We start from the raw sequence: 25,877 nt of genomic DNA on the forward strand, positions 1-25,877 counted from the left end.
AGGGAGGAATTTCTTTAAAGTCAAATAGAATAGTCGTACTTTATTTTGAAACAGAATTAATTTAAGATAGACACAAACAAAGCAAAGACAATAGACAATAGGGAATGCCCTAGGGAATATCTGTCTCCAAGAATTTTCATTGTATCTGTCGTGGTTATGTATAAATTGAAGAAAAATTAAATGTCAACCTCCTCCACGAGGTCAACTAAAACTAGGAGTCTATCATAATAATAAATCAAATCTTTGACGTTTTAATCTCCTGCACATTTTTAATACTCTTCAAAATTGTCAAAGGTATAATTTCCAAAAAATCGCTACCAGAAATTGAAAAATATCCACAAAGGAACGAAATTGCGAGAAGTATCAAAAATTACCTCAAAGCGGGACATTTGTTGGACTTCACAAAAACGCGGGCCAATGGCCTCCACAAGGGTAGCACACCGCTTTTGAAACTTTTATCCATCGGTAGCGCAATCGAGCGTCGCTTGATTTAATTGCAAGTCACGAGGTATACCCTCATGGCCGATTGGTTTTCCTTCGAAGCGACATTCTGCCTGGTGCAGTAACCCTTTTACGCTACCATTTACATTCTACCGAATTGAACGAGTGGATGGAGTCTACGTTACTCGCGACGCGATTGGCCACTGGGTTATGCGCGGGCAATTTTTCTCCGCGTAGCGTTTTCATGACGGCTAGCCAATATCGACACACGAAAGACGTGGCACAGCAATATTAAGGGAATACGGGTCACCGAGAAATTTTAAAACGATCACGGGGGTCGTGTATCAGCAAGGAAGCTTGGTTTGCAATTAGACGCCCTCCCTAGAGATCACGCTCTGTTTAATATCCTTTTTCGATATCGGATACATTGGATACATACTGAGATTGTTTTATGAGACCGTTTGACGTTTCATTAGGTTTGACGAAGTTGCAATATTTAAATATTTGGTTATTATTCTTCAAAAAGGAACCATATGAGTTGCTATGACTCTTCGATAACTTAGTACTGGTTATGTTAAGAAAAAACAAATGGTGTGTTTTGTTTGAAGATGTTTAATAGCAACATGTTGATTGATGTGATTTGTTTGACAAGTTGACGATTCTGACTGTTGCTCCAAGTATTTCTATAATATAATCTCATTACATGGTTTTGATTGGTTGAAGATACGTTTAAGGATGGGGAAATAAGCTATGGAGGTATGGAGGTATGATGCTTTGGTGGAACAAAAGGTCTAATAGAATTAATTTAATGAGTATGAGAAAGAAATTGTTAATTGTACCATAAAACAGCTTTCCTTATCGCTGGTCCATAAAGATGAGCTTTAAATAATTATCGCCTGCACATAACAGATACAGTTAGAGCTCACGTGGGACAATTTACGTTCCCAGTTTGCAGCATCTCCGAATATCTCCCCAACGTATTAGGACTATCAATTGCGATATGCGAAACAGGGAGGGCGTTGGAAGGGTGGTTGGGCGACAATTGAACGTGTTTCGATCCCCCTTCGAGTCACCATTGGTGTATCTGCAGCGTATCGTTGTTCTGTCGCGAAATTGGAACGTTTCACCGCGACGAGGTCATTGCTATTTCCATCGATACGATCTGACCATCAACCGTGAAGCCTGGCCCGTTTCCTGTCCGGAATCATCGAACCGATTTCGACCAGTCACCAGGGCACGTGCTACCATTTTCCCTTTTTCTACCATTGCCTACTCCCCATGTCCCTTTCTCTTATATTATCTGCAGGATGTTGTAGAGCTGTGAGACATTTCCACAGAAGCGAATGTCGACGAAAATAATAAAACAGGATTCCTATATCTGACAAAAAGTATATTCTGTGCTATTGTCCTATTGGAAATGTTGGATTTTCGTAGGAAGATCTCTTCAGAATTTGAACAAGCTTTTTGGAGATTATTTTCGAAATGAACACTGTCTGATTGAATGGAATCACCAATATAATAACGAAAAGGGATAGGAAATGTTTTCAATAATCAGCTGATCGTTTGAGCGACCAAGTCGTGAGTGATGGCTATTCTGACAATGAATTTCATGTTGTGGGTATTACATCTAGCGAAAACGTCATCAGTTGAAGCAGCTTCAGATGGTATAGTGTTGGCGAACACTGGCGAATATACAGTTAGGTTATTTAATTCTTGCCATACAGGTACAAATTGATGCTTGTGAAAAGGAGTGGTTCTACACACCTTTTTACGGTGTCTGATTGGTTCGATTGATGATGCATTTATCAGCTGTGTGGTCAGAATATAAATGGGCTGAGTGTACATTTGACAATGTTGCATGAATTTCATGCGTCAGTTCAGAGCCAACGTTGGCGTCAGCCAGCTCATATTCGTTTTCTGAATGGTTTTCTGTGCACGTCAAAGGAAACAAGCGTCACTGTCAATGCGATATGATATTACATGTATCGCGTGAACAAATCGTGTCTGCAATCGTGTTTCCATGCAATGAGCCAATATTTGACTATAAATGAATTCACCAGTGCTATCTGCTATTGATCTTGTGAAGATGCTTCACTGCCTTTGTGAGACCTATATCTCTGCTCTCGATTTTCTTCAATCCTCCTCTTTTCTTGCCCTTTCCAATCATCCTGTCTTGCATCTTTCATTAACTGGTACAATTCCTGTTTATTACTAACCATTCTATTCGAAGATGGTTTGCAGGTAGCAAGTTATTTCTTCTCTGAAATTGACTGATTCATCAAGATCGATAGATTGAGCCTTATTTAGGGCTCCTATTTTCTCTGACAAGACAGAAACGAGAGACGTAAATTTTGTATTCACGACTATTCTCTATGGACGATATGATTGAAGTGATTGGAAACCTTGAATATTGTGAGCAGGGAGGATATTAAAAAAAAGAAAGTTTCTTAGTTGATCCTAGAACATATTAATGCTTTATCATCCTGAAAAAAACAAAATTACACTTTCCGAATGGTTCTCTTTTCCTAAAGATCTATTTACAGACAAATATTAATCGTCTCAGCCAATTAGCCAGCATTTAATTCGTATAATCAAGCTACTTCCTCGATTTCGATACTAATCACCACGCTCGACGTCCAGTTCGCAATCTCTTTCACTCTGTTATTGTCAAAGCAATGACGAGATTAACAAAACGAGTTGTACATAATCTGAAACAGGTATCATTATTCCAGCAGGAATACTGTCGACGGATTTAATCTTAATTCCATTAAGTCAGCCAGCGTAGGTGGTTGCGATCTTTACGCGACACGCGAGTAATAATCGCGATAACGATCGCACGTGAGAGTCGACTTAACGAGCACTGCTAGCAGCCCGTGACGGAGAAAAATCTGATGTCTAACCCGAGTACTTTCTAAATCTTAAACTCGTCTTCCTGGATTTACAGTGTCCGTGAAGATCGCAACTGTCTGGGAAGTGAAGATCTTGAGTGGTCAAGTGTTTCAGGAGAAAGCTCCCATGGGAGTTCTTGATGCGGTTCTGTTCTGCTTGATGGTTTTATTTGCCATTGTATATACGATCACTTTATTACTACTTAATATTCATGCTGCTTATTACTATGCAATAGTATCTAATATTATTATGTCATACAATAATTACATTATTTTTAAACGTGGCTAATTTTATGGAGTAGTAATAATAACAGGAACATTCTTTCCATGATTATCTCTATAGGGTGTTTTGTTTTAAACTGCTTAAGCTATAGTTATTTATAGCTTTTGGAATTAATCAAGTTTGAAGAATTTCCTGCAGAATTGTTCCAAGCAGTTCAATTCAAATTCAATAAAATAGTAACTATGATATTGATTAAAATAGAGGACAGTAACAAGTGTTTAATGCTGAATTTTGTTTTAATATGTACAATTTCTAGTTTTCGAAACAATCTACTCTAATAAGCCATTTCCATTGTTATTAACATACATATAACAACCCTTCCCTGATACATCACAGAACCCTATGCTACCCTTTGACACACAGCACGCAGCTGTGAGCACTAAGCGTCCCTACGTTTATTCCAGAGCTATCTCTATATTACATTACGCAGAAATCTAAAGAAGCTCAGCTGGCGAACAAAGTTCTCCAGTCTAGGCCAGTGGACAGTTATTCTTTTTAATTATTCGTCAGCCACTTGTGCACGTGAAAGGATCCTCGTGGATCCAAGATGCAATTAGAGAGACTCTCGCCGGTTGGCGGTAATTAAAATTGTTTGCTCTTTACGCCGTCGAATATAAAACTCCGCCAGAATTTCTCTCTGGCCTTTGTATCCTCCTCTCCCTCCGTCTCTTCATATTTTTTTTTTTTTCCCCTCCCCTTCTGCTCGCCCCTTTTCTCCACACGAGGCAGAAGGCGATCTCATTAGAAGGAATAAATAATGAGCTAGCCAGAAACGATAACGAGGAAATCTGAGTTCTGTCCGGCTATGATTGGCGTGATTCAATTTGGCGGACGGTAATTGTGCTCGATTTATCTGCTCGGTCGGTTATGCGTGGACAGTTCAATTGGAGTGGAAGTTCGCGAGCGCGCGACGATAATTGCTTGCCTCGACACGCGTTGATGTAAATGGAATTACGTGTCGTTTTCCGCCGGTGTTAAAGTGCCTCCGGTGTTTTAATTCTGTGCAATTTCGTGGACAACGACCACGACGTTCTGCTGCCGAACCAGGCTCGCTCGGGAAGCTTTTGCAGGGAAAATTGAACGCGATTATTTTCTATGTTGCTTTTTCTGTTAGAGCCATTCAATAGGGCGATCTATCAACAATTACACAGACCTGTTTTGGAACAGTTGAAGTGATAGACTATTCTTTTTGCTTCTGTTTTATCTAGCTATAAGTAGATTAAGAATCTCAAATATACTATAAAACTAAGATTAGGTGATTTCTGATTAGACATCTGAGTTGCTCAATCTAAAGTAGACCCAAGTTGTCGTTTCAACTTGCTTGAAATTGGATTTACGTGGACAATTTTAATCAATTCAGTTGCCCAACAAGCAGTTGCCTAATGTAAACGTAGTTTAATGAGTAACATGCAAAAATATGCATTCAAGCTGTTCATTTAAAAGTACACATAATATCCAGGAGGCTAAACGTGTCCCCCTTTAATTATATTTATGAGAATATGTATTGGTATAAATATTCACGGTCTCATTACAATATCCTCGTGCTCATAAAACGGAGGGAAGCATTCAGTCTCATTCATCCATTGCCAATTCATTTTCACCGCATAATAAATAACCTCGGTCCATTCTCTTAAGAAGAATGAAATTCCGGTAATAAATCGGAATGTCGGTCAGACAGCACGTCCATCGGGTCGTTCAGTAGGCTACAATCCAAACCGTAATTAATATTCCAGCTTTTCACTGTCGTCATTCATCGCAATGGATACATTTCCTTGTGTACTTTCCACGCGATGTCTGTTTATTTAATCAGCGAAATTAATAACAGTGCTCGCGAACAGCAACAGAGAGGGATAAGTGTGCCTGAATGCAGTGCACGATTAAAATTCTATGTCTGTTGTTAGGGGGTGACGTGTTTCGTGATTATAACGTTGCAGAAAACGAATTTCTCCTCGACGAACGTAAAACGAACGAATGAAATTTAGCGCGAATCGCGAATGGTGTTTGCTATGTGAAAAAGTTGAGAATTAGGATTTACAATTCGTTACTGAGGCTGTAACTGGATTTATGTAGGTAAGAATACTTGGACAATCAAGCTGAGTTCGTGAGTTCTGATGTATACAGTCTACTCAGTGAACGACCACGGCCAAGCAGGGATAGAGTTTTTCATGAAAGATATGGTAATTTCGACGACCCAATTTTCCGATAATATCGGCCCTGCTTCCTTGAATTTTTATGCCATTTCAGCGGTTAGACTTGCATAAAATTAATTTCGCGTGGGGATATCGACTTAATGATGCAATTTTATCGAATATGGAAGGTGCCACCACAGCATGATCGTATGTAAAATGTATCATCAAGGGACTGTGTACAATTTTATAGCTTAACTCAGGTTTCACTTTTATGATTTATCTAATCCTTTAGATTTCAAGTAGATTTTTCATTTGTGATTTTAATTTTATTTCAAATTCACGAGCTCATAAATTTTATAATTTATATTATCGTTCATTTGTAAAAAGGAAGTATAATGTTATTATATGATTCATACAATAGCATGTAAATGAATTATATTCCTTCCTAGTAATGCAAAATAGATGAAAATAGGTACACACATGAGAAATTATAGTATTGACTTAGTGTACACTTTATTTTAGTTAATATTCTCGTTAATATTTTTATTGATCTGGAAACTCAATCATTGATAGAAAATATTTCGACTCTCACTAAGCCCACGAGCTATCAAATATTATTAACCAAACATAAGTAACAAAAATAAACGTAATTGCTCGCAGTATCCCAATAAGATATTTCCATCAAGTAATTTTTGTAAATTAATTGGACATCGTCACGCGTCGAAAGGTACATTCGACGTGCAAAAGATTAAATATTTATTAAACTACGAGAACCTCTAAAATAACGAACTCGGAGAAACTCGTTAACGAGAAAAACGAATGGATCAATAGAAGCTAGTCCTCGATCGCTCGAGTAGGCAAAAGTTAATCGAGCAATCGCCAACTCCGCGCTGGCACGGGCGCACGATGGTAGAAGGGAGAAAGTGAATTCATTAATTTGGTTGCGTACACGCGAATAACCGAGTTCCGGCAACAAGTACGTAATAGACGTCATACAGTCCATTTTGGCGCTGGTACTGTCAAAGGACACCCTCGTTTCCTTTTTACAGACGACCAGTTCGTTGGTCTGGTGGGCTAACCAACTGACCATTTGGCAGTGGGGTCACCACCGTCGGGATTTAAATTACGCAGTCAAATATTTTCAGAGGAGAAGAAACATTTCAGTAGCTCAAAGCTTTTTATAGGATTATTAAGATCGAGAACTTAGATAAGAGTTAAAAATTGATTTCAAAGTTTCATCAATAATTTGATGTCTGATGTTTCCTGATTAGGGAATTCCTAGAAGTAGACTTCTTGAGATAGTTGACCAGACCTGGTCGAGAACCATGGCCAACTAACGCGGAATCATTCTACTGTACATCCATATTTTATTGCAAGAACAGTGTTCTATCTTCCAATTCTCTACAACCTCCCAAAAATTACAGCCTCAACCTAGCCCCATTTTTAACATCCCTCTGTGTATTCATGATTAGCTGGCCGTTTTGCTTTTACGCAGCACGTGAACCCTTCATCCAAAGGGGTGAGCTTACCCCTTATCAGGTGGCCAGGAGATTAAAACGAAGCAGCGTGGTCGATGCGCATGCATTATGCAGTTAAACGGAACGTACAATACAACCCCCTGGCTTTCGACCACCCGACGAGATTCGTTCGCGCGCTCGTAACTATAAATATGGCTGGCGATACGCAGGACTTCCGACGACAAAAAGGACGAAGGGACTCTGGGGATCGTGCGCTGAGAGTAATCTCGTCAATGCTGCACGCGCCATATTTGGCCATGGTTGCTCTTCTGCGGACACGTCCTGCTTCTTTTAGATCCTCCTGCTTCGGGTAACTTCGCTTGGATCCCGATGCTCTATCATTTCTCTTGCTATGGATAGTATTGGATTGTGATCGTGTTTTTAAAACTGGACTGTTCGAACAGCATCGTGTTATGCAGAGTTGGGGAATAAAGGGGTGGCGATGGAATGGAATATAACCACTGCTATATATTCCTCGTGGAGGTTTTACAGTTCTGTATGGTGTTTACAGTTTGACCCTTTGCACTGGGAAACGTTTTACATGAAACTATACTAGGTAGTACATGCAGCTGGTATTCCGAGTGCAGAGGATTTATGTGGTTCAGAAGTAGAGGTCAATTGAAGAGAAAGTTGTGGAAAGTGAAGAAAGAATCATTTCTTTCAGTCAGTCTATTTCTCGACGTAAATAACACTGTGGGGATGCAGGTGACATTAAAACATCTGAACATTTAAAATAATATTTATTACTTCTAACAACATTTTTTTCTATTCTTTCTTAAGCATTTTAAGAAAAGGTAGATTTCACTACTAACTCCAGTTTACAGACATGAATTTTTTAAGTTACTTCGAAGTACATATACAAGTAATATCTGCTATGCATGTGGTTCTCTGAACAGAGGTGTTTAAATCACAAATCTGAATATTTTTTAAACCAGACTTACTTTTCTCTTCGTCGATCACCCATCATTCATCTAATCTATAATTCCAATGCACCCCATACAATAGAATGGCGAACAATAAACTCTAAAAACACAATACGTACATTTCCTCGTATTTCATGAAACACTCATTGGAAAACTCCCGCATTCAGAATCAACAGAATCTTCCAAACTCCACATAAATCAAAGTCTAACTCCCAGAAGCAGGAATTAATCGCCTCTCCTCAACCAAAGAATCGAGTATCTACAACTCAACAATCGCCCCCACAAACGTTGCATCGATTCGCCGATAGACACACTATCGACTCGTTTTCCTCGAACACAGAATACTTTGCTACCATTCGCTCGCGTCACTGGGAACACGATAAACCAATTTGCGGGTGAATCGGCGCAATTGCAGGGTCTGATATTCCTCCCTTACATCTGCGTATGTTTCTTGTGTAATCCTCTCGCGTCGAGAGGGGGAATTTCGCTCCACTTGTACGAACGTTTTGTATCTGGCAATCCTTGACTCGAGGGGACGCGCGGTTCATCCCCTTGTACGCGACGCGTACACGCGGCAGTGTGTTGATCATCGTCGACGTATGATTTCGCGAGGGTGAATATTTTGGGGCTGCTGGCCACTGTTTATACAAAAGCCTCCCTCGGGACTGGTTCGATGAACCGGCGTTTTCGGCGTATCGATTTGAAATTTCATGGTCGCAAGGGGCTGCGACCAGACGATATTTCACGAGGCTCGTGTTCTCTGCTCAATTTTCCGAGAAACTGTTTGCATATAAATTGCTGCATTGTCAGTATGAGCAATAAAGTATCTTTAACTGTAGGTACTTAATTATGTTCGCTGTTATCTGGTAACATAATCCTGCGTGTAATTAAAACCAGGAAGAAGGGGGTTTAAGTAACTACTTAAGCTTTGTGAATATTCATAGACGAATACTTTACTGTATTTCCTTCTAGTCAGTTCTAAATACTGACTGTCTTTTAGGGTACAAACAAATGACTGTCACGTTATGTGGAATCACGTTACATATAGCAAAGTAGATTTTAAAGAAAGGAGAACCTTGGTGATATCAAATACTGTATAACTAAAAAATTAAACCTGAATTTTTTCACTGCCTTCGTGTCTAGTATTTCTCTTCTAAAAATGTCCTACATATTTGGAAACACCCTGTATGTCTCTGAAACATTTTAAATGGATAACATTTTCATTTAGCCTCTGCCTATAGAATATCCTACCGACACAATTTGGATATTAATCTCCTGGACACCCAGTATAAACGCACGAGGTGAATGTACTCGCGCAATTACTTAACGTTCCAAGCATTATCGCGGTGAATTTTTCCAGCAAGCATCGGTGGCATTCACTGGGATTCCCGAAGGGAAATGTCTCCATTTGTACTGGGCCTCGTTGGTTACGCGAGATATCCCTTTCTCGCTGTTCCTCGCGATTATCTTAACTGCCTGAAATGCATTACATCCCGTAAGGCGATTGCTTAAATGCGTTTCTCCGACGATTCTTGCCTCTCGTTCTTGACACCAATTACTTGACACGTTTCGTGGCCATTACACCGACACGGCTCATTTTTCACTCTTCAAGCGGCTCCGCGATTGTCCGAGTGTGACATACCGTCTAGTTATCGCGCGGCGATATCAATTTGCAAGCTGACTCATTTTCTATTCGTCTTTTCGAGCCAGATGCAATATTTTCTGCAGGGCGAGGCTCTATATCTAAATACATTTCTGTGGATAGAGTATCCTATTTCGATATTAAAATAAATTCATGTAAATTCATGTATTTTGCCTAGCGTGGTGAATTGGCGGATGTGAATGTGCAGAGAAATTGTAGGAAATTGATTAGCATGGAAATGATTTTCACGAAACAAGTTGGGGATCTTTTTAAATTATTATTTGGTTTTATATCAGGAATAGAATGAATTTCGTTGTGGTAATGTATTTGGGTTTTTAATAAAGATAATTTTATCTTGCTCGATTGCTCGAAAGTTTGTATTATGTATTGAAATTGACAGCAAATGGAACGAATTTCTGGTTACACAGCAAGCATCAAATGAAATGAGATAACTTGGTCTTCTTTAATGGCGGAAGTTAATAACCAGAGGTGTTACAGGACGCTGTGACTCGGTAAAGTTAGCTTAACACGACCGTCCTCACAACCAGTTTTCCTGGCTAACTTTAAATCAGTTAGAATAGTTCGGCTTCCCACAAATAATTAAACTTTAACTCACGATACTGATGCTCATTTAATTAAATGTCGTAAAACAAATAATGAATGCTTCAAATTTACAGTGTTAAGTATAAAATGAAATAGGAAGTCCAATTAGATGTAGTCACAGTGATAAAATATTTGAGTAAGAAGAAAGTAAATGTAATATCTCTACACGCTGTTGAATAGTATTTACATAAAATTTCTGTCGTTTAAATAATTCTTATCAAAGCAGTATCATTTATAATCAGCTTTTCACTATGCACAGTAAATTTTTGAAACGAAAGAAAATATGAATTAAATGTATTTCTCTGTTAGACTTTTCTTCTACAGATCAGTTTCATATTTACCTTCTTTTATATTTCATTAAATTTCCCTCGTACTTTCTCTGCAAACAATAATGTAAATGATTCTATAATATTCTGAATACTCGATTTACGGTAAATATCAAGAAATTACCGCGCACAAGGTTTTCCATTCATTGCATCCAATCGTTTATCAAACTCAGTAGCTCGCTCTCTTTTAGTCCGCAATATTTCATCTTCAACTTTCCTCTCCATTATAACTTTAAATTAAACGACTTCAAAGGAATATCTCGGTACATCGAAAGTTATAAAGGAACAATTTTTTGCGAGCTCTGCTAACCTAAATAAAGTTCTTTCAACGCTGTGAGCGTGGTCGCCACTTAATGATTCGACGCTGAAAGGGCCTAATATCGGATCGTTCAACGTGTTAATACAAGAAAAATTTATTTCGTTAGGACGAAAATGCAGCTTGTGTTCGAGACTTCGTTGGCTCGTCGTCTCGCGGCTATTTCAAGAAAGTAGGCGAACGCAAGGAATTCGTAGCACGCGTCTCGCTACCAATTCCGTAAATTGCCGATATTTCTCACCGTAATATGCTGTCTCAGAATCTTGCACTTTTAGCATAAGGAGACATTCGAGTCGCCGCCGAGAAAGTGAGAAAAATTGTGCCATCCTGCAATCTTCAACTTATGAATATTCTGCTGGGAGAATTGGGACTTGAGGGAAGAGGGTAGCTAGCTATTTTACGTGAAGTGTTACAAAATTAAGGGAGGCTTTTGGTTTGCAGGCAGGATGGCTTTGTTGTTTGAAGGAATGACAGACGTTTGTTACTTGGACGAATAATCGCTTGATGTGTTGAAGAACAGTACAAGTCCAATGTTAGCCATTTTAAAATAATGTTAAAAGTATGGATTCTGCATCTCAGAGACGAAGTGTGTTGACACATTACTTACTGATAGATTCTATTATAAGTAGATTTGTGCTAAGAGTAGTAGTGCTAAGATTAAAGGCTAATTCCTTCACTTCCAGTTACGTTACAGTTGAAGTTAACTGGAGGCTCAGGTACAGTGAATCTCATCGACTCTCTAGGCTAGTTACATCCCTAATATATTAATACTGAGTTTGCTTCAAAGATAATACATGGTTATTCTTCAAAAATCCATCAACACGGATATGATCAGCTACTGAGACATTTACCTACTGTTCCTCAACTCATTCAATTGTTCCTCCTAGCGTCGGTTGTAGACACCTAGCTAATTAAGGAACCAATTCTCCAGCGATTTAATCACCTCTTAATCGTCGCTTTCTTTAGCCCCGAGGGATCTGGTTGTTTGATTTTTGTGTTAAATTCAGGCCAGGAAGCGTAACACTCTAAAATAGATGGTGGAAGCAGACAAAAAGTGTTCGCGATCGTGTTTCCAGACAGCGAAGTTGGTACCCAGCGTCGTCGACAGAGTCATGCCGCACTTTTCTCGCGAATGAACCCGCCGAGGGGTGTGTGTGTATAGGAAGGGTGGTCGGGCCGAAGTTTGCATTGCAGAGTGAAATTAGCTTCGTAAAAAGTGCCCAGGAATTTGCAATGTTAACGAGGCCGATCGCCGCGCTTCCAATGCGTGGGGATCTCGGCACGTACCCCTCGTTTGCACGTTAATTCGCTTTGGTTTAAGTTTACTCGCTGCACTTTCTTTCCCTTTGGTTTTTCTGGCCAGCTTGCCCCAGAGTCGCATGGAATTAAATCATTTATAATACAAAGTGAACGACGTTGAGTTGGAGACCAGGAAGAATTTTATGGTTAACCATAGGAAAAGAATGTCCACGAAGCTTTCAATAATTTGAATTTTTAAACGAAGGTTTGTCGCTGAATAATTTCATAAAATTCTTAATAGTTGAATAACTGAATTTCCAATTACATTTTTATTAGTTAATATTGTAGGAACGTTTTCAGTTTGTATAGTTCATTCAGTTATGAGTGTTTAAGACATTTCAATGTTTTTACATGAAGAATGATATAAATTATGTAATGACGTAGCGAGATCATACATGGTACTGCTGAGTATTGTTAATTGGATGAAGCTTGAATAACTCTAAGTAAGGAATAATTCCCTGTGTTTGTATTCCTCGAGAAGGAAGCAGAAGCACAATGGAACTGGATAGAATTTCAATTTTAAATGCGCTAACAGAATATTCCTGGCTATGCTCCAACACAATAAACTACGCCAGAGTCGAGTACAATTTCGAAGTTATTTAGAGCATACTTCGAACAATTTTGCACCTCTTTGCTAACTGATGCAGAGTGTACAGGTGTATCATATTATGGAAATCGTTTCACAAGTGTGATTAGGGAATTCATGGTCTTCTATTTTCTTGTCAAGAAACAATTATAGGAGAATGTATTGCAATTAAAGCCACTCATACTTTAACATACATTTTGTATTTAATTAAAACTCCATTAATGAATTCCATTTGAAATTACATTTGCTTGAGTAACAGGACTTGAGTAGTGCCCCTCGTAAATTAATTTATAAACTTTTAAAAGTATATCGTGTAAATGAATTAAAAATGTTATATTTAAATATTGCCGGCAAGGCAGAAAACACTGACTCACAATTGCAAAAAGTAATAAACACTATATACAACAGAACATTAAAAAATAAGTTACCATAGCACTAGCAATTTAGCATAACTTACAATTAGAATTACTGCAGCATAAATTCGTCTCTACCTCACATGTCCATGTAGTTAGTACTTGTTCCTAGCAAGTTGCTAGTACGAAAATATTTCATTAATTGTATAATCTATATTTATATACCTCACTACAGTCAATATAAATTCTTAAATGTATGCATGTGTTCCATGCTCGAAGGGTAGTCACTCCTCACTTAACATAATACAACTCTTACATGGTGCTTCTGACCTACAAAAGCAAAAACTCAGCTCAAATTAGACGCAGTGTTACTCTGCTCGTAAAAGGGCGCAGTCCTATCGCAGATCGATCAGAGAAACCAAGGAGACCATAATTAGCTACTACCTAGCTTAATTAATGCCCAGCGCGACCAGAGTAGACGCACCTAAGTCAGTCCCTCCTTAGACTGACAGCTTTTCCCCTTTCCAGATATCACAGTCACGGTCTGGGTTCTCACGTTCTCTTCAGGAACGATCTGCCGTCTCAGACGGAAATAATAATAAGCAAAATAAAGACGGCGTCGTTACTCGGGCTATTTTATTATCGCGTGTCCGGTGTGATGCAGGATAGCGAGACTGAGGGCAGACAGGAAGACAATGAAGCGAAAACCGGGTCCCCCACTTGTTGATGCATACACTTCAATTAGTAACCCGGATAATAAATAATGCGGCCGAATGATGAGGTCATGTACGGTCGTACGAAAGAAGAGGTCGCGAGGAGAACATTTTTTCTACAGGCTGGTCCAAAACTGATGGTACAGGCGAAAAGGAGGCGATTCTACAGGAAAAAATAAGTCGAAAATATGGAATAAGTGTTTTTGATATGGTGCTTCGTTTTCGAGAAAATTGAGTTGGAATTGTGGGATTATAACAAGCATACGAAAGTATAGTTTTGGGTGGTGGAAGGGTACACGGGGTAAGGGGAATACTCTTCGTCTGACCACTGACTATCTTTACAATACACTAAAAGCATTCGCTTTTCCCTGTGTACTCCTCAGACGCCTAAAACTGTATTTTGGACATTCAAAGTCAATTTTCTCGAGAACGAAATATTATGTAAATTTTTGTCTTATTTTTTCATGTTAAATCACCCTTCTTCTGCTTGTACCATAAATTCTGTTACACCCTGGATAAGAGATACAGTGTTTTCTCGTCACAGGCTCACAGGTTGCTAGCCAGTTCATAATGAAGAACACGTTTCTGAGTACAACTCCTATTTTTTAATGTTCATCGAAAAAAACTTCTTGTCTGGACTTCCCAATATCACCTGTCCATTTCCCACGCCTAATCTTACGGAAAATGGTTCAATGCTGCATAAATTATGCATGTTAGTACTACTTTCTCCGCAAACGAAGTGGACCAATTTGCATGTTCGATAAATGACTCAATTAAAAGTGTAAACAGTAGTATCTGCTCCTTTTGGACACGCGAATCACCTCGAGCTCGGACAGAACACTTTCGTCCGTGAAACCAGCGCCCGAGAATTAATTAGATTCCCCCGTGAACTAATTAAGAAAGGAAACGAAACGTAACTGTGCAAGCCTGAAAGTTTAACCCTCGATTTACTGCGAGCTTTCGAGTCGCCTCGAGACGAAGAACGCCCATTAAAGTGCATTATCTCGACCGTGACAATTCTTGCACGTAATCGTAACGAAAACACGCGCCTGGATAGCGATTCCCGCGAGATTTGGCGCGATAAAGAAAGCGCGAGTCGTGATTGTGTGTAAATTGCACGACACTGGTTGTCACGCTGAGTAACACGTGTTTCGTGGAATGTGATCTAAGAAAGGATACATTTTATATCTTTCTGTATACTTTTTTTAATCACATCTTGCGACACGAGTTAAAATGACAAAAATTTTAGGAAGATCAAAGGGTAATATTTTTGAGGGATGATTAAGTGGGTGGTATATTTGCGTCATTTCTGATTTAGAATTTTTGTGGCTTTTCAGGAAATTAGGTACGAATAGGAATTTTGTGTTTTTAATTTAAGTGTTAGGATTAGACTTTCAAATTATTCTATACAGCTTTGTTTGAATATGAAGTGTAGTATATTTCATATGATTTTTATCGTTCTGAGTTTCTCCCATGATTTCCTCTAAATGGCTGAGTTCGTGGCATTCGAACAAATGGGTTTTAGTTTCTCAAACACGCCCACACATTCCAGGATTATTTGCAGTCGTAAAAACAACGCGATTAGAATTAACGAGAGTCAGAATCAGAAGGTCGCGTGAACTCGGAAGATTCTGAACAATTTGATACTAGTCTTCTCTGCTCCCCCCTGTGAGTACGCAAATAGAGCGCTACGACACTTTGTTTCTCGCCCTTAATTAGCACGCTGGCAATTAATTAGTTCTCTCGCCTCAGCCAGACGCACTTCGTCTTTGCAGCAATTTTCACGTCACTTCTTCGTATCTTCTTCCTCCTTAGAGTTCTACCTACGGTTAGATCTTGTTGTAAGTTAAAAATAGACAATCCTCAGCTGCTATTAATATTTAAATATTTAACTTCAGTTGCATTTTTTGAAACTTTCAGAAACTGAAACAAATGAAAATTTGTTATCGTGTGATGACAATTTTTGGTGAGAAATAGAAGTAGTAATTTCAGAAGCGATTGGCAGAGTGCAACATTCTTTGCTTAAATCAACTGTTGTTTCTTGAGCTGCTATTCTGCAGTATTTGTTAAACATTCTGCGGTGTGTATGTTGTCAAATTTTCTTGCAAAGTTCAAACGTAAGAAGATTGTTGTTCTGCACGACGTTGCATTATTCATGGCTGAGAGTAGCGATAGACGCGACGCATTTCCATCACAACCGAGGAGATTTCTGCGAGATAAATCAACAACTTTACCTCTGACCTCGGTCACGAATGAGGTTAAGAGCGTTACAGACTGATGGTGCAAGGGATGCATTAAATTCACACACACACGTTGGTGTGGATACTAAATCTATCTTCGTTGGCTTATGCTTTTGGGGAATCCATAGGATTTAGGAGGTCAATCAGCTTTACTAACTAGTGATGGGAACATGTGATTTTATTGTAAGTTTTTTTCGATTGTGTTGTTGTCTGCTAAGAAACTTAAAATACTGATATTCTTTGTTTCATAAATACTATTTAATAGAAAAGTATTTTTTGGAAAAGGTGAAGTCTGACTAAAAGTTTCTTCATCTACTTGCTATGAATTAACTGAAGAATAAAGAGTAGTTAATTTAGAAGAGACGACTAAACTTTTAAACTTCAATGATACAAAAATTTGAGCTCGTAGTAACATTCTCACGTCTTGGTACGTAATATAATAATGAAAGTCATTAAACAAATTAGCGTGTATAATTTACCTCGTTACGGAGCTCGTAAATCACGTTTCTTTTTAAATGTTTCAATTACCGATGGGATTAGGCTGAATCGTCAAGCAAAAATTCTCAGGTCACTAATGAAAATCTTGATAACATTCATCCTTCTATTTCTCATGAATGAAACGAGGAAGAATGGCTCCATGACAAGTGTGACAATATACCATAATACAGTTCCATTGCCATTTAACCAGACCAGTGAATTACGTTTTTCCGAACCATCCACTGTGCTTCCTAGAACTGGTCATTAACGCATTTTCGTGTCTTCGAGTACCTACTTGCTGCATCTGATAAGAGGGTTACCTATTAAACCGATATCTAGCTCTTACTGATAAAACATGTGCTAACCACTGGTTGTACCTGCATGTAGATGCCAGCGGAGATAAGAACACAATTTCATGCTGATCACATTATATTTAAATCGAGGGTCAATGCCTCTTTTAAAGGGTCAGTCCAGGCTGCTCGGTTATACAGTAGGAAAATTTATAAGAATTTTGCAGGGAAATATGAGTGTACCATTTTATTAAAAATTGTTTTCTTACAAAATTCTCATTCACGTTGAAGACATTCATCACTAGCAAGTCAAAAAACTTCAGGTAAAACAGAATCTCTCCACGTTTCGCCACAACTTGTGCAACGTGTACTTCAAGTCTAAATGACGAAACGTGAATAATGACTACACGTAATAACTCCATACATATCAAACACTTTCACGTAGGTACTGTCTTCAGCTAAACGCCTTTAATCAAAATAGTGACCAGGCCTTCCTCAAGGCAGCGCAATAAATCATGGACACTATGATGGGAAGTTCTGATAAAAGCCAATAACGTCGCGGAATCATTAAAGAACAATCCCTACCGTGGTTGGGTTCGTATATTTGGACGTCCACTCTCGATGCAGGTGCGTGTTTATACCTGGTCTTGTGCAGGTAGCGTTACGTTAGGTTATTTCAGGTGGCTCAGCTGGTGGGGTTCACGTGTGCAGGTGTTCGTCCAACATTATCCAAGCCTTCACGGATTACTACCAGCTCAGGACTCGCTTCGTGATTCTCGTGACTTCGTGGCGAATTATTTTCAATGCATCGCCCTGATTACGTGTCTTCGCATGCAGTTCCATGAAATCATTAGCTTAACATTGCCTCCGCTGAAACTTTTATGTTCTTCCCTCGGGAGTTATCAATTTTCTTCAATATTTTGACCACATTGTGCTGGCTTTTTATGTAGAATATTGGAGCAAATCTTGCTTCTGAAAGAGTTGAGGATATGAATCAGTAAAACTTGTTTCAAAACATAGTGTCCACTTTATTTTATGGGACCATTAAACGACGGTTGCGCTGGTTCGAGGGGTTTGAAGACTATAAGTATGAACATTACGTGTTCTTATTGTGCCTTAATTTGCAATTCATTGCCCAGCTGATTCTGTGACGAGTTCCCTCGGGATGATTTTTAATGTGACTTATTTTGGACGAGTCCGACAGGTGCAAATTGTTACGTATTACTATCTTCTCAAATTCATTTCATCGCTTCTATAGTGGCTACACAACATATGACACTTTGACTTGAAGATTTTTGAATCTTGTTCTGAAGGTACTAATTGAACGACATTAAATTAACGATGCTGAATGTGATTTTATTATTGAACACATTCTCGACTACTTTTAAATAATGTTTCTTGACATTATGGCTGGTACATAATTTTAAAAATGTTTCTTCTTAATAATATTAAATTCTTTACATTTTTAAACAATCGATGAGTGATTGTTTAAAATTGTTTTCGCAGCGATATAATCAATGACAAATATTTGCCACTACGTACTGTGTTAACAAATCTATCGATACGAGCATCGCTTACACTTTATTCACTCGAGCACCTGGCAAACATGTTTATCGTCGGTTATAAAGGTTTCAATCCTACGGTCTATAGTTTAAACCCAAAGTCAACATAGCTGAGTCGGAACGTGACCCAGCAATCGTTCAATAACCATAAAGGTTCATCAAAAGAAACCGCAACCACGTCCATATCGGTTTCGCACGAGGTTCCAATAAATCAGCGACAAGAGTTTCGCGTACCAACATGCCGTACGTTCCCAGGAATGGACGATCACGAGATCCAGTCGACGGTGGAGTCGATCCTCGGGCCTGGGGTGAAGGTGGTGGACTGCGAAAAGAAGTCCAGCGTCAGAGAGGAAGAAGTACTGCTGATAAACGGCGTACCGATTCCCCTCGAGGGCCCCGATGGCGTTGCCATTCGTGAAGCCATGATAACTGGTCAAGTGCCACCGTGCGCTCTGCTCAATCAGATCCTCGTTAAGGCTGGAATACTAAGGTATCATCGTGGATCCTCCTTCATTTGCCCTAACCAACTAAATGCCTCCTTTTACGAAAACCTTGAGATCATTTAGAAATTTTGTCAGGCTAATTTTATATATTATTTAATGTTATTCTTAGGTGATGGTAGAGCAGAGAAATTGATAGAGATAGCTTAATGTGAAGTATTGTGTCATCCCGTAAATGTTTTCATCGAAGATGAGGAAGATTGGTTCATGTTTGCAATCATATGTATATTTTGGCGGTGGTATGTGTACATTATTATTATTTTCCGCTTTCCAAATGGTTTTTCAAGTGCTTTTATAAAAATTTTGTGCTGGTTTGAGGAGGAACGAAATTATTTATGGGATGATCTAATATCTAGGAAAGGATTAGGTATTTGTTTCTGTAGAAGCAAGCTAGATATGTAGGAGTCTAATGAAATTTTGAAGACTGAACATAAGGAGACCTTAAACTTTACACTTTCCTCTCTGTTGATAGTCTTCCTCTTTTCCTCCACATAACTCTGAAAATGGGTTTTCCTTCGATACTGTGGCCGACCTTACATCCAATACATCATAAAACCGATGTAAAAACGAGGAAAGTACATTTGAGACCTGAGACTCGTTTTACGCCATGGATCTAAACCGTGTCAAAAAATCGTATAAAGAGAGTCGTGCAAAAATTGATTTGCAAGTTATAAAGTAGCAAGCTGCAACTTGTAAATCAATTTTTACATGATAACTGTGATATCTGTTTATAAGATTCTTTTTTACATGGTTCATATTCACTACATAAAATGAGGCCCAGGTGTAGATGACAAGCATATCAAAAAACATTGCATTTGAAGCCATAACCAGATCAAAGGAACACTACAATTAATCACATATAGAACATCCCACACGGAAAAAGATGTCAAGTTGAAGTTATTGAAGTCTTGTAGAATTTACAAAAGTACTTTAACAGGCCTGAGTTCACCAGAATGAGTAAAAGTCAACTTTGTACATTTAACAAAGCTGATCTTACCGAACTCAAGCTACTTTTATTAATTTCACAAAGGTCTGCGATAGAACTCTACTTAGAAGACTTCAGCAAGACTTGTATAACCATTTTTTCTGTCCACCCTTAAGTACCTCCACTTCTCTGATCCTTTCATCCTCTCAGGAGCCTCTTCCGAGGCTCCTCAAAATCGTCCCACGAATCCTCATCCTAACAAACGCGAGCACGATTCATCGATCGAGTTCTCGAGGAGAGATCCACGATGATAGCTGGTACATAAATCGGAATACTTGCAAAGGGCCCCGGTGCGACTCGAGACATCCTTGAGCGTAAAGTCGTCCATCGTGACGAAGGAGGAGGTCACCGTGGCACGGGGTGGAAAGGTCGTCGACGAGAGAAGCCGCGAGACCAAGGAAAACAATTACTACGCCTCGTCGACCAGCGAGATATGGGAGCCAGTGGGAATCGTCCATCGTCCGAGGAATATCAAACCTTTCGACAGCTCGGACGAGTCCAGGCCGAACTCGAATGCTAGCTCCGATCAAGGTTACACCACCAACACCAGCAGCAATCACGTGCTGAGGGAGCCAGGCTCCTCCACGGTAGGCTGCCCGATTTGCGAAGATAGCGATCCCGATTGCGCGCGTAGGTGTCTCGGAGGGCTCGCTGGCTTGGGAACAAAGGTACCAGTTCAGACGACCAACTCGGCGGTAAGCTATTTCCTATTTTCCTTCTCGGTGTTTGGGGAATTAGAAAATTGCATGAAGGATTTGCACTCCACAGAACTCAAATTTGCATTAATCCTATCACTATTGCTATATGAATCTTACAGAATGTTAACATTTTTGAATAACGTGTACATGTGTTTATCGTTTACTAGCTAACGAATTCTTGCTATTTATATGTGTTAAAATGTTTCTATAATTATAGTAAATGGAAAATGAGTTTCATTGAATGGGTACCTTTAAAATGAATAAATTTCTGTTTGTGAGTTCCTATATGTGTATATCATGTTTTCTCGTTATTTCAGTGTTCGAAATGGATACTAGAAAATTGTTGTACATTTTTTAAACACTGCGAATCGACAGCATATGGAAATCAATTTTTAGAGGCAGTGAACATGGAAAAGTCGTGTGAATACTTTATGGCACAGACATTTTGGAGCAGACTGGAATTTAGTGTCAGTTTCTGCAGATTTGAAGCTGTCCATTAACCCATTTGCATTGGATAGCAGAGTAGTCTTCTAAATCCGTCTGTGTCATATCAGGGATGACAGACTACTCTGTTGAACTATGTAAAATATTAGTACATGTAGTGACCCACTTACTCAGGTTCCATTTCGAACACATGGAACAATATTTTTACATTAATTAATTCTGAGAAACATTTATATATTTCTTTCATGACAATATTTAAAACCTGTATTTTATGCTAAAACTATTTAAACAATTTTTGTATAATATTCTGTTCATTTATTTAACTAAAATAATTAAAAGGGTTGATTCATATGATGAATGTACGAATCAAGGTAATTGAATTATGAAGCGTAATTAAAACTAGATATAAACGGAGAGCACTTCATTTTCTCCACAAGCTCCCATGCAAAAGTTTCCTAAAATTGCTAATAGGGTATTTTATCCAAATCCAAAATTGTTAATTTCATTCTAGAATAGTTTGAACACTTGCTAAGCCCTCTATAATGAAAATTTGTATTCAATCGAGTATCTGGCCAGTATATTATATTTCATTCACTGCCAAGGATTGATTCAATGATCCAGCGCGGATAACGATTCCCTTCGCCTCTCCAATTAGAAATTTGATAGATTTCGCGTTCAATGCACTCTCTATCACTGCTGTCTTCTCTTCTCCCGTTTCTCCTCTTTTCGCAGTCTCCTCCACTTGTCCCTCTCTAACTTCAGCCTGTTTGTACAAGCGGTACACTAATATAGCCGACAGGCCTTGGCTGTCCTTCTGCATTCTATGGGAGCGAATAGTGCGAGATAGAAAACCGCTTTGGTGAAACGAGTTGCCGCGTAACTTGCCATATAAGCTGCTTTGTCGGCTCTTTTACACGAAAGTTATCACCCTCGCTCTCTGGCGTTAGATCACTCTAAATCTCGGAGGCGATCGCGCGACCCTTCGCGTTACTATCAGCTCCGCGATAAAAAAAACTTCATCCAGTCGCAGACGAGAGCCTCCACAGGCTAGAATTTGAGGGAAGGTGGATGAAAGCTGTCTGCAGGGTGAATAGAATTTTACTTGAAGGCTTGGGATAAGAAAATGTTTCTAGTTGATCATTTAGAAAGATTACATTTCTCATTATTAAGTATAATATTCCATGTCCCATGCAAAAAGAATGCTCAGAATAATTAGAAAATTTCTAAGGACTTTCCAATTGTCATCCATCGACTTCTATAGTATTCTACTTACACTGTGAATGATGCATACATTACTCACCAACACCAAAGTGTTTTCAACACCCACAATCAAGCCCTCCACTGACCCCTCAGGTCTAAACTCATCTGCTCCCAGCGAATATAATAGTTGCTGCATCAGATTGTACGAGGTTCTCGCGCCCGTTGCAGGACTCTCATTTTAAAGCGATGAAGTTAATCCAATCTAAAGGGTAGTGGTACACGCTTGTTCGCCGAGATACGTGCAGGGGGATCTTAACGATCCATGTTTTTCCTTGTACCGTCAGAGAGTGCAGAGGTGAGGCAGTGGCTGGTAGGTGAGCCTGTAGATATCTCGGGAAAGGACTGGCTAGCTGGTACCATCGCGAGGAGACGTCGTGGTTGTCATGGATGCCCGTGCTTGACAGACTGAGTAATGGTCTCTCGCGTTCGCCACATACGGAAATCTGGAATACCGGCAGCAATGTTTCTCCTTTATTTTTCCTTATCCCGCCGACTGGTTAGGGAGGCATCGAGTGCCGATTAATCGATCGCGATGGTCTTGTATTTCAATCGATGGATTTTCTCGCTGAAGTCGAGTAATTGTGATTTAATCTCCGGGTGACACAGGCCATTAGTTTCCTTGCGTTGACACTTTATTGAAATATTAACCCTCTGAAGCAGAGAGTTTTAGAAAATAAAAAAGCTACTGTTGTATAGAAATTTTATTCTTGTAAAATTTAATGGAGTAGGTTTATTTTAATTATTAGGAAATTATTATGATACTTCGAGTAATTTTAATTTTTCAAGGTGGTGTAAAAAATATTCCACCATGCATATTTAGGTATTAGAAGGAGGGATATGTTGAGACCCGCTTTAAAGAATTAAGCTTCCTATATTTTTACAATTGCATCGAATGGTTATTTAAGCTATTTTTGTATTTAGATATTGAAAGAGAATAATGCTCCCAACAATGCATTTCTCATAACCTTCCATTTTGAAGTTTCTAACAACTTGGAGCGACTAATGTTACAGGGAAATGCAAATTTATTGTTGTTTCCTCAGGGGAGAAATTCGCGATAAGAAAGTTAAGAAAATTATATTATTTGCGTTCCTCTGTACGCGCAGCGCACGAAGTAGCATAAACTTCCCTTTTCGCAGCTTGCTGGGAAGAAGAACTCTTCTGGACCCCATCCCATAGGAAACTTTCGTAATCCACGTTTTCTTCTATATCGTGGCGCAAATTGAGATATTACTAGTTTTTATTTTAAAATCTTGACTCTACATTATGTTCTCACCATAAACGAAAGGAAATTAAAAATAAGAAATATAGGTTTTCATCTATGAAGAATTCTTCAGACATCTCTAAAACTTGATTTACACAAGAAAACAGATAAAGAGTGGTAACACAATAATTTTAGAATAACTTTGTAACATAGATCTGTTAGATTGACTTCATCCTAGAACCTCCACACTTAACGCTTCATAATTTATAAATCTACAGCTTTCAAGTCCAACCTTTGCACGATTTTTCTTGTAATATGAAATCCAGGATCTTGCTTCTAGAAAAAGACTTCAGAATATGGAGTAACTCCCATGTTTTATTGCATTTGTTTTACTGAGTCTTTCTTACAAAATACAAGGAGAATCTCTGCAGTCGTGGTATTAACTGCTTTGAATGACAACCTTCTCATATGCATCGTATTGTTCTGCCGCAATTAACCGCATCGCCGGGAAATCTTCCTCAATATAGATTGTCTGATACGCTTGGAGACACGCTCCTATGCACCTGTAAATCGGATGACTGCACGTAGGACGTAATATATTGGTTCAATGATAATGATACATCCAGGAATTCTATGCCACACCCCTTTCATTTGCATAGAATCAGTTTCTCTTTACATTGTTCCTTTTCTGTGATTCTGATGACATTGGGAAGCTTGCTCAATAGAATCAGAACACTGTATTCGAATTTTTAGAAATTTTCACGAGAGGTCAGTGTACAGGTTCTTGTATTGTGCATGAAGTTTTTAAATGCTCTGTTTTGATCATTTTACAGTATTATTTTACGTAAATTCCTTTTTAGTGAGATTTTTGAATCCTTAGTGTTTGAATTTTGATTTAAAATGTGTATTATTATTATTATTATTTTGGATTGGATCTGCTTTATCGACAAACGCAGTCTGTAGTAAGTTGCCTATGGCAGGTAACATGGTATCAGCAGCTGGTTCACGTTGCCGATTATCGATAAGAGCTTTCCAATCCTTTCAGCAGTCGGTAAGAACGGAATGTTGGGAATTTTGTATGGATAAGAACGTGAACTGCTTACCTACGTTGGTAATTTTAGGAGATCCTGGATCAGTGATCCCAAAATCCTTGGATCATAATATTTGTGATCCTAATAGATTTCTTAAATTCAATTTAGTCTTACAAGTTGTTAGCATTAAAATTGTATGTATTTCGAGTTTAGACAATTTTTGCAAAGAGATTCTTGTGTTCCATTCACTGGTAATTCAGACTTCATCATCAGCTACAGTTGTAAAGCCTTTTTCCCAATTTACGTAGTATTGATACATACTTTCTCCAGTAGCAATTACTTTAATTCTATAATTAATTTTGCTAATTTTCTGTAATTCTATTCTTATTATTCAAACACAATTTAAGCTGGTCTTGAATTTCCTTCTTCGATGTCTGACATTTCGCAAAGCAAGGACCCTTCAATCATCTCTTCCTTCACATTTGCACCTTCCATTACCTGTATCACCAGTATCATATGAACCATTCTCTGCGAACCATTTTCTGGGAACCATGACCCCTCCATTAAAGAGCCCCAAAATACAGGACACTTCTCAAGTTTCACAGTGACAGAAACATGACATCGCCTAAAACGTGATCAGCTTACGTGGCCAGCTTAAATAGGATTACCTCCTCTTCTTGAAGGCCATGCAGCTCTTCTCTCCAAGAACTTGGCATTCCTTGCATTCCCCTTCACGATATGTGCACCCTATTGATCTCTCCTTGTGGTCTTCCTTCTTTTTCATTTACACATGGACCCATCAGCTGACTCATTACTAGGTCAGTCTGACCATTTGATACGTGACTGCTCCATTCCAATTACACTTTTTGAAATTGCTACTCTTAAAATTCCTTTTCTTCCCTTTTTTATTTTTGACCATCTCTGATCTTGCTGCACGATGAAGGGACTTTTAGATATTATACATACGCAAATTCCACGAGAAATTGCATCTAACTTATAATAGTAGAACAATGTAGACGAATACTTTCCACAAAATGAGAGTGAGAACGTCGATCGTGTACTATTTACGATGTCGATTACATTTTACCGCTTGGTGCCGCATCTTCACGCGGCACAGGGGATGGAAGAGGGGCGAATGGAATCAGAAAACCGATCGATAAATCCAATTA

At 38.8% G+C, this 25,877-nt stretch overlaps 2 protein-coding genes across 3 annotated transcripts in view; both read left to right on the forward strand.

Moving 5' to 3' along the window:
• LOC143182683 (uncharacterized) overlaps positions 1–25,877 on the forward strand; it is a 506,678-nt gene that overhangs the window by 109,259 nt on the left and 371,542 nt on the right. The gene's annotated exons all lie outside the window — the stretch shown is intronic.
• Positions 1–25,877, forward strand: part of LOC143182684 (uncharacterized) — a 108,677-nt gene that overhangs the window by 55,274 nt on the left and 27,526 nt on the right. The window contains exons 3-4 of the mRNA XM_076383873.1: positions 18,844–19,078; positions 20,357–20,768. Coding sequence (XP_076239988.1) covers positions 18,844–19,078; positions 20,357–20,768 — 647 coding nt within the window. The remainder of the gene's footprint in view (positions 1–18,843; positions 19,079–20,356; positions 20,769–25,877) is intronic.

Source organism: Calliopsis andreniformis, chromosome 8 (assembly GCF_051401765.1).
Source record: "Calliopsis andreniformis isolate RMS-2024a chromosome 8, iyCalAndr_principal, whole genome shotgun sequence".
Taxonomy (NCBI): Eukaryota; Metazoa; Arthropoda; class Insecta; order Hymenoptera; family Andrenidae; genus Calliopsis; species Calliopsis andreniformis.